The following is an 11026-nucleotide window of genomic DNA, read 5'->3' on the forward strand; positions in this document are numbered from 1 at the left end:
GTAGATGCTATTTTTTATATTAAATAATTTTTTACTAAATATTATAAGAAATAGTATTTATCAATTTTAGAATAATAAATTAAACGACGTAAAATGTTGTTTCATCTACTATCCTGAGCTGATTAGGGAAGCACAGATTGTCTTGTGTAAAAATAATCCCCAAATTGCGGTACCAATTGTTCGTATGAAGCAATATTCTATCTGAATATGAAAATAATGAGATAATAAGCCGACCGAGTTGTTTAATCAAACAAACGGACACGGTTTGTAAGGAGAAATGGGTGCAAGAAGAATTACGTGAACGCTTTTTGAGCAGAACGAAAAAAATACGGTGAATCGATACGTCAGAAGATTACTTAACCCTGTTGAAATGAATGGAAACGCTCGAACGGGCATCAAGTTATTCCAGTTCCGCTCGAACGTTCCGGCGACCGCGCAAAAGCGCATCGTACCGTTTTACAAACACTTTCGGCACTTACTTCCGATAATAAATCGTTTTTAGTTGTTTATTATGCTTGCGGAAGTGTTATGGTTGAAATGAACCGGTACGATGGGTTTTCTAATTTATAAAAAAGAAAAGATTGTTACCATATATTATAAGAATACTGAAGTCTTAGAGATTTTTGAGATCACACTGAAGAATAGTATCGCTAATCGAGAGCTAAACATTTCTAGTAAAAAGCTTGTTTATATCTCTTCTTCAAGAAGAAAAATATATTTTGCTTCTCTCTTTCTTAATCTTTAGAACATTTTTCAAATAGCTCGAGGCAACGAAAATATGACCACCATTCGTCCTTTCTCCACTCACCATCGAAAACGAGTTTCAGTTCACAAGCATTTACCTCAAGCAATAATCTTATGAAAGATGGATGCTCTGAAGAAAATTCAAAGGAATGCATGGAACAAAATCTGTAAAAGAATTAATGTCATTACATTGCGTACTATTAAATAGGTCAAATTTATTTATATAAGTATCTTTATAAAGAAGTAATTAGGGATAAAAATTAAGGGGTTAAGGAGTTAGTTCTTCTAACAAAAAGCGTTACTAAGTAGTCATTATAAGATGGATCATTACCGTGACATAAGATTAGAAAATCGAGCGAAAGTTCCGATTTCTTCCGGTAAAATACTTCTATGTAGCACCTGCCAAATTTCATTATCGTTCCGCTAAAGCTTGCGCAGGTAAATCAAACATGTATCCCTCGAAATAAATACAAGCAGCTTTTATCGCTCTTGCAGTGTTAATTAAAGATAAATCACATTTAATGGCAATGAATTTCAAGTATACTATAATATGCAAATTGTGGAATGCTATGTGCTACTTTTACGCAGAAACATATTCAAATCTATCCTCCCTACCTTATTCGGTGAAAAAAAGGCGTACATGTTGTGAGAATATCCCGTTCTTTGTTCAAAATTATAATCAATTCTTGCATCATTGTAATGCGCTTCTTATCTTTTAGGAAACATAAGTAAAATTAGAGTATCATAGTACTGATAACATAAATGCTCTTCCTCCTATAATACTTACAACAAACTTAATTTTAGCTACGAGCCGCCACTGCTTGTATTTCAATCATGCAGACACGACTACTTATTTAAAAACTCACTGTTTTATCATCGAAAAATAAACTGTACTATTATAAAATAATTTTAGGTATCATTCTTAGATGGCAGGACTGTAGCGCATCATCTTACCATGTATCGATTATCGATGTTCATTTCAATGTCTTCTTCAAAAAGTCACAAACCGAGTAAATTATCCGTAATATTATTTACTCAGCTTACCCGAACATTTACAGTATGTGCAATTTGTTTTTAATCTTGATATTTGGCGGTTAAACACGATTTATATCGATCAATTATATATTTTGCGATACGAAGCTCTCTCATTTGACATCACACTCGAGATGATTCGATAGTATCGAGGTTTTTTGGCAGGTCGAAAGAAAGATGTCCCTCGATGGTAGATTAGAATGTTATTAGTCATTCGATGTCGTGTTTGTAAGTAAATATCAGCTGGATGCGTAGAGAAAAACATAACGTGATTCCGTGACAGCGCGTAACAGGCGTAACTGTCGGACGTACACAAATCGAAAAATCGACGGCGAAAATGGGTCTTTTCCAGACTTCCTCGCCTTTCGACGCTGACGTCGGTGAGTAGCAGACTTCTCCTTAGCCTTAATTTACTTAAAACTGATAGCTTTTTATCACATTATTCTAAGGGTATGAAGTAACATTTTTTGCTTTCCGACAATTATCAATTATTGTTTCTCCACATACTCGTTCGATTTTACCTTCATTTTTTTATGCAACATCAAAATTCAACATTTAATAGATGTATTAAGCGGTTGTTGACATTTGACCTCCAATTAAATCACTAGATTTTACGGATTACTACTTCAGTTTCGTTTTTTGTATTGCTTCAGCCGATTACTTACGTTATGTCTAAAAAAAATATTGCATTTCTTCTAATAAATACAGAGCACATAATGAAATATTTGGTCCACTTCAACCGTGAAAATTCTTTGATTGTGTTAATTGTTTTACTTTTCGAAATTCATGTACAAACAAGGTCAGATTTCACCTTAATTTACATGATATTTCATGATACGCTTACTACTAGTAACAGCTTTATGACATATGTTAGAATGATAATGTTCGATGCGAAAATGTCTGACATATTTATTGCCCTAGAATCGTAATAAAGAAATAAAAACAGATACATTCTAGATGAGTATTATTTAGAATGTATTTTAAATATTCAATAATAGTGTTCATTAACGAATCATTTATAATTAAAATTAGATGAAGTAAATCATTATTGTTATTTGCTACAATAGTATTAGTTGATGCTTTGCTACGTTATTTAAATTATATAGAATAATATAATATAATAATGTGTTTGTGATAAGAGCTTAAAGCTACTTAGTATGTTTTTGTTGTATTTTATTGCTACAGAGAAGGCTACCAGCGAGAAGAACATATCTACAGACTGGGGAAAAATGTTGGATATTTGTGACAAAGTAGGAACTTCTACCCAAAATGCAAAGGATTGTTTACGATCAATCGTTAAAAAACTATATTCTCCAGACCCACACATTGTTATGCAGGCACTAATAGTTAGTATATATACATATGTGTATATGTGAATTCTTTCAAATATATTTAATTTTAAAGCTACTTAAATCATTGCATTATAATTGGATCGTATTTTGCAAAAAGGAGCCAGTTTTTAAAAATTTAACTCTTTACTTACTCTTATATACCATATACTATTTAGTATTGTATATTGTATATAGATCTCTACGACAAAGACTTTGTAATACTATTATAATTAGTTCTTATATACTTAGATATATTAATCATTGAAGACAGTTCATTCAATAATGTTGCACTTAGTATTAATTATAAAATGTTATTAATTAAGAATTTCTGTTTTCCTGTTTAATATAACAGAAAAACCTTAAGATCATTGTTTTAGTTCTGTTTAGTCAGAGTAGATTGGTACCTTCTTGCATAATATGGTCCAAATTATAATTATTCATATTATAATTGCAATTATTATTAAAAGTAATAATATTAAATTTTAATTTAGTTGCTGGATGTATGTATCAGTAATTGTGGAAAGACATTTCATTTAGAAATTGCATCAAGGGATTTTGAGAATGATCTAAGAAAACTGGTTAACCATACTGAACCAAAGATCGCAGAGAAAATGAAGGAACTCTTGAAAAAGTGGGCTGAAAATGATTTTAAAACTGATCCTCAGCTCAATTTAATTCCAAGTTTGTACAACAAACTTAAAAATGAAGGTTATGATTTCACTTCTACATCAGATACTGTAAGTCTTCTTGCTTACAAATTTACATATAAGATTCATATACATTACAAAATGAGTACAGTTGCATGTACTCTTTTATTTAAATAGTAACATGATAAGGCTATCACTTATTGACGTCCTGCTGTGTTTTTCCTTTAATCACTCATCAAGTGAAACAATTATTCCACTGAGTTACATGGAAATATTTATATAGATTCATTTGACTATTTTGTATACATTCCTCTTTTTTTATATTAAGTCAGTTTTTAATATTAAGTCATAGTATACTTTTTATTATCATTTTATACAATACATATGTATATTATGGACAAAAGAGAATGAAAAGAAGAACCCTTCTAATTGTTTAACCATAATTAGTCATTTCGTATGTTACAATGTAGTATAAATAATCGTTATATTTAATAAGGTTATTTAACTTTTAGCCCAAACGTACAAGTGCACTAAGTAAAGATCCAAATGTAGTAACAAATTCACAAGAGGAAGAAGACATTGCAAAAGGTATTTTAAAACTAAAAAATATTTTATATAATGGATACAAGAAAAATCTACTAACAAAGAGCATTATCGACTATGAAAATTTTGCATGTAGTTAAAAAATTCAAAATGTTTTATACTTTTTTTTAGCTATTAATTTGCATATTTAATGCAAAAGTTGTGAAATTAGACCAGTCATTTTCTTTTCTAGCTATAGAACTTTCACTTAAAGAGAGTAAAGGTCATAGTCAAGGATCCTCTTCACATAATTCACCAGCATCCAATAAGTATACCAGTCTGTATCCTAATGTAAGTTCAGCGCTTGGTGCTTCGAGCAATTCTGAAGGCAGAAAAGTTCGTGCCCTGTATGATTTCGAGGCAGCAGAAGATAATGAATTAACATTTTTTGCAGGAGAAATAAGTATGATACGGATTATTTCTTAAATTTATTCTTAAATACTTATATTTTAATTGTAATAACAAAACAACTAAAATATTATTATTAACTGCATTTTAGTTAACATTTTGGATGATTCTGATCCAAATTGGTGGAAAGGCAGCAATCAAACAGGAGAGGGATTATTTCCTTCTAATTTTGTTACCGCAGATTTGTCTATGGAGCCTGAACAGTTCACAAGTAAGACATAAAATATCTTAAAGAAAAGAGTATTCTAGAGAAAATTACATTTTTTGCATCTCTAAATCCTTAGAATTTAAGCTATGGAACATTTCAATGTTTATTTTAACATATTTTCGGGAGTATACTCTCTATCATAAACTGTATATATCGTTCACTTGCTGCAATAGTGACATAATCCAAAAATCACTATTCTTCGGAAAATGATTTTGAAAAATGTTTTGTATTATTAGTATTACAAATGTAGTGTATTGTAATTATAATTATAGTATAATTATAATAAATGAGAATGTATACACGTTTATATATATAAATACGTTTAGAGTTAGAACACAGTAACAAGAAAATGGTTCAATTTGCTGAAGAAGTGGAAGTGAAAACGGTAAAGAGAGAACCAGAAGTAATCGAAGTTGAAATAGATGAAAGAAAGATGGATAGACTTTTACATTTATTACACGAAGCTGATCCTCAATGTGATACTTCAGATCCACAAGAAATGCTTGATCTAGAAGGTAATGCACTCATATTTTATGTGATGCTTATTTTAATGTATGAGGTATGACAATTTAATTCTCAAAACAACTAATATAATTATACTATTGCTTACACATTTTAATAAGCATATACTAAAATTCTTGGTTTATATAATACTGTTCACAGAACAAGTTACTGCAATGGGGCCGTTAATAGATGCAGCCTTAGAAAAAGTGGACAGGAGACATGCGCAGCTAACACAATTAAGTTCTGATTTGGTGGATGCCCTTAATTTGTACCATACACTGATGAGGGAACCTGCACCTCCGACTCCATCAAATTATACTCTACCTAAGATGCCACCACACATAAATCCTTATCAATTTCAAAATCAGGGACCACCACCTCCACATGTAAGAATTTATATATCTCGAAATTTTTCTTTAACTCTTTATAGCACAAACTAATATTTATTAGAGTTTGGGAAAGACAGTATCGTAAAGGGTTACAAATAAGATCATTAATTAAGTTAAAATAAAATATTTTAATTCTTTGGTTAGATATTTAATGGAGTACCACCACCTCATCAAACTTCTTTTCCTGTCGCGGGTGGTCCAGCTGGGCCATATAATACCGCTATACCAACCAATGACTATATGGGGCCTGCAAATATGCCAAACATGACGTTACCACAACATTTTCACGTGCAACCACCGGGCCCGCATCAGCATCCTCCAGGGCATCCTCAAGGTCCACCATTGCCAGAACAAAGTAATCTTACCTATCCGCCTCAAGGGTATGTATTAATATGAATATTACAATCGAGAAGCTCAAACTATAACGGAAATAATTTTCTTTTTTTTATGTGTAATATTATTTTTATGTATTATGATGTTTATTTGTGAAAAAGTAATTTTATTATCTGAAAACTTTCTTGCCTAAGCGCCTATGTCTCGTTAATGATGAAAATATGAGAAGCTCTACTGTAGACGGATCATCCTATTTTAATTTTAATTGCAATTTTACTCTTCCACTTCATTATTCCAGTAAAATTTATTTTGCTAATATAGACAGGTATAAAAAATAATGTAGTAGATAAAAAGTACATGTTTAGCAAGAAGAAATTGATAAAGATGCATTTCACGATATGCAACAGATATCCGCCTCAAACCGGTCCTATGCCAGGACCATATGGTCCTCCAGGACCAACAGGACATCCGGTAAGCCAACAACCTCAGTATGCTCCGCCAAATGGGCAACACATGATGTAAAGGAATGCTACATGTTTCAAATTCACTCTGCACTATAACTCAAGCTATACACAATATTACTATACATTATAATTATTTAAATAAATATACCCGAAGTAGCCAAAGAGATACTGGGTTTTTGATGGAAGTTTTACATTCAAAAGTTACCGTGTAAGCTTATTTATGTAAGCGTATACACGAAAAAATTATTGAAAAAGATGTATTAAACGAGAAGCGATTTAATTTATTAACATCAGGCTATCGTTAATATAGTGCATATTTTATTAGTTCACAAAAAGAAAGAAAGAAGGAAAGATATATCCTTATTAGTTGCGTTATTCAGATCCAGTTAACACATTCCGTTGACCTGATTAGCGGCCAACTATTTTATTTGGCGTCTCACTTGTGTAACGATCTTCAAAATGTTACACTTATAATGTAGAAAACAAGAAAAGGAGGAACTGGAATATGCGATTATTCATTCAGAAATACTGATATATAATTTTTAACATTACTTCGAAATTACATTACGTAACAGTTTATTATATACTTATTTATAATATGTTATATGTATAAAGTTTGCCGTATATGTTTGTAATAAGTTTTAAGAAAAAATACGGCACCGTCGTTTAAAGTGTAATTACGATAGTTCACAAAACTATACACGACGAATGGTGGAGACTGTATCGAAAGCACGACCGTATTTTATAGTTTTTTACTGTCATTCATTCTTATAACAAATAGTAATTGTAAAAGAGCCTTGAAATACGAATAGTATTGTTAAAACGTGAAAATTCTGTTTTCAAATAAATTAAAAGAGGGAGAGAGATAAATGATCATAATAAAGCTTTAAAAAAGCTGCTCGAATAAAATATTGTCGATACATATAAAATCTAAGAGCAACTATCACGACGAGACTTCTAAACTTGGTCTAGTCTGTCCACTGTGTATAATAAGAACTATTTCCTATTAATTGCTTATCGATTGATCTGCGAGGAGCTTTTTATGAATTGTTAACGCATAATACTCGCGTAGTTACGTTCATACCGTCGTAAAGGCGACCCTGTCTGTGTTAAAAAGCGGAAAAAAAGGAAGAAAAACAAGAGTAAATCGAAAAATATAATTGTATTCTTTTAAAATTACATTATAACATAAGATTTAAAGATTAGAATAACACACTAGGATTGTCAAGAATTTTTTTAATAGACCTTTATTTTTAAACTATTTATAAGTGAACTTTATATATATTTTGGAGTTAGAAAAACAAATGGTATCAGTAACATTCGAAGAAGAAGAAGAAGTCTTGGTATGTAGGTCAACAAATTATTGATATAAATGTAATTCAAGATTTGTTGAAGTAAACGTAAAAATGTGAAGGTCTATTAAAGTAAATAATAATAGCTCACTGAAAGTTACTTTGTGTAAATGAAACATACCGCGGAGAGAATACTTCAGCCAAATCGTTTACGAGATAACACTTAATAAAAATTAGCCAAATTCTAGGTGTAGAAATTCACGTTTTATATTTGTTCATATGAATTTCTTATACATTACATAAGGTCTAATTATAAAATGTATATAATTCTGTAATCACGACTTCTATATAACTGATTACCATAATTAGATGGTTTAGTACAGCTTATATTTCTTATGAACAAGTTAAAATAGTTTAATTTGATAGAATTTATTATTTCTGTGTATATTGTACTTCTTAATTTAGTTTCACTTTATGTATTTTAATTTTCTTCATTCTTTATTCACTTAAGTGAGTAATAAATATTCCGAATATACATTGAATACATAAAGATTGTTAATATAAAATTAATAAAAAATTGAAAAAGATTTAATTCAAGCATAGAAACAGTTTCAATATTAATGTAATCTAAGAGGGCTGCTTTATAACTCGGGTAAAAGATTACGCATTTTTTGAGCTTTTCTCTACTTATTAATGTATATTCATGCATATTTATTTTAATACATGCAAAACTGTGCAATTTTAGAAGAATGAAGTACCTTTACGGCGGTGTGAAAAAGCACTTAGCATAAACTATAATAGATCTTAACATGGTCTATTAATATTAACAAATTAATGGCATTCTAAAAAATTAATATCTGTTTTGAAAATTGTAGTTCACTTTTTTTTTGTAAATAGGGAAGGAAAAGCAAAATGTAATCGGGATATAATCACTACTGTAGAAATAGACTATACAAAAATTCTTTTAAAATTCCAGATTAACCAAATTTATAATGATTTGAGATTTTGTTTTCAGGTTGAAAAGTATGTGTTTTTAAGAAGCCTGTTACAATAATCTTCAAATATATATCTCTCGTCATTTATACAGTCATAACAAGAAATTGTTCAGAATCGGATTTCTATCTACACATTTGAAATTATTAATAACTTTTAAAAGTAATTTCATTTCTTTCAGCCCGAGATATCGAGCAGTACTCTTAAAATATTTTGCAGAAAAGACAGGGCGCATTGATACGATAGTGCAATATAAATATCAGGTCTCGCGGAAAATTGCTTTCCTTTTTGGTAAAGTATAACTTATTCGCATAAAGTATAATAATTAGATTGCGGATGTTTCTGCATGTTTAAAACATTTATATTTTTATAAACACAGCAACAAAAAAATAGATCCTAAATAGAGCTTTGTTCGCTTTTTAAATATGGTAACATTTACTTTTTGTATATTTAGAATAACTCTTGGAGCGTTGTAAATCGCTTGTGGGAATAATGAAAATTACCGAAGCCTCTCAGCACCCAAACAGTTGAATTTAGGACAATTGCATAAACATTCGTAGCCTAATGGTTACTGTCTTTTTCTTACTATTTCTTTTCTTTATTATGCATTACTTGATGTCAATTTGTTTCAATATATTTTCACAGATAATAGTTCACCATCGTTATTCTTCTTGCACTTTTTATACCATACCTACCATCATCAATATGAAGGGATTCACTTACAGAATAGAAATTAAATGTTTTACTAATCGCAAATAGGATCATCTTATTTAATCTATTTTGAACCTGAGTGTAGTTTTTTTTTATATCTACAGCAACGAGTATAGGAAATAGAAAACGGAAAAAACGAAACTCTTGTTATCTCACTTATCAATGATATGACATCTTTATCTTTGATATTTTTGATAATGTGGAAATTTCATTAATATACATCATCGTTTAATAGCCACGAACTGTTATGAAGAATGGGAGTACAAGAAAAGCGATAGAATTTTTCGCAGGGCCTGATATTTAACCGACGTAGAGGAATTAAAGAGAAGAATAAATTGCGTCGATAATGCGTAGAAAAAAAGGAAAAGGAAATAATTTAAAAATCTTGTAAAGCAATGTTGATAAAAAGAAGTTAAGTCTGATATGGATATACTAGATAAAAAAAAGAAACTGTGAAAGGTGAGAGAAAAATGTATTGCTCTTCTGTAACGATTGTGTGTACTGTACTTTGTATATGTACGTAGGAAAAAAAATGGAGAGAAAAAAGGAAAGAAATATGAGAGTTGGATAAATCTTATAAAAAAAAAAAAGAAAAATAGATGTAATTTACATTGTATATGTTACGTTGCCATTAAACTATCATTATTTACATAAGCGATGATATTTTTTAAACATGTATTTTCATCAATTGATATTGTTTACAAAATACAGACACGCAGAGTTGACCTATTATATAAAATTAAAAGTGAATTGGCTCCTTTTGAAAATTGTATACATAACATAAAGATAAATTGAAAATGCTTTGTACCTTTTAGGAATTGAAAATACTAGCAAAAAATACTTTTTTCACTTAAGATTGATTGCTCTTTCGTTAAATTTTTCGTAAGCTGTTTGTAATTGTTTTTTATCCATGAATTGATACCTGGTTCACCATCCGATCATTTCTCCTGCGATCGCGTCTTACAATAGTCGCGATTCCCAAGAACCATTCGAAATCTCATCATCTTCCCTAAGCGCAGCTATCGGGCATCGTGTTCTTCATGTACGATCCCGTCACTATCTAAGATTTATTGCTGTCAGAGTAGCGAATTTATTATAAAAAAAACTATTGTTTCAGTTGATGCAACGTCATAAATCATTCGTCCTCACGGTTCTATGGAAAGCTGACAGCGTTTGAAAGATCAGAACTGATTGGGATGATAATATATCGCGAAAGGGAATGTTTTACCAAAATAAGATTCTATATTCTTTTGTCTATTCAATATGTAGTACATTATACGTTACTAATAGTATTATTTCTTTGGAGAGAAAATATTTTAATCACAGATCAATCGAAGAAAATTCTTTTGTCTGACGTAAATATGGTAATATGTGATCAGTCGTAAACT

The 11026-nt window shown here is 30.2% G+C and overlaps 1 protein-coding gene across 1 annotated transcript; it reads left to right on the forward strand.

Moving 5' to 3' along the window:
• The first annotated feature begins 1891 nt into the window (after window positions 1-1891).
• Window positions 1892-8269, forward strand: Stam (signal transducing adaptor molecule). Its single transcript, XM_076906805.1, has 10 exons — window positions 1892-2156; window positions 2962-3122; window positions 3599-3844; window positions 4267-4342; window positions 4530-4739; window positions 4836-4955; window positions 5279-5467; window positions 5616-5842; window positions 5990-6225; window positions 6586-8269. Exons 1-10 carry the CDS (start codon window positions 2114-2116, stop codon window positions 6698-6700), a joined length of 1623 nt encoding a protein of 540 aa, XP_076762920.1. The 5' UTR covers window positions 1892-2113; the 3' UTR covers window positions 6701-8269.
• Window positions 8270-11026: the final 2757 nt, after the last annotated feature.

This window comes from Xylocopa sonorina, chromosome 1 (genome assembly GCF_050948175.1).
Source record: "Xylocopa sonorina isolate GNS202 chromosome 1, iyXylSono1_principal, whole genome shotgun sequence".
Taxonomy (NCBI): Eukaryota; Metazoa; Arthropoda; class Insecta; order Hymenoptera; family Apidae; genus Xylocopa; species Xylocopa sonorina.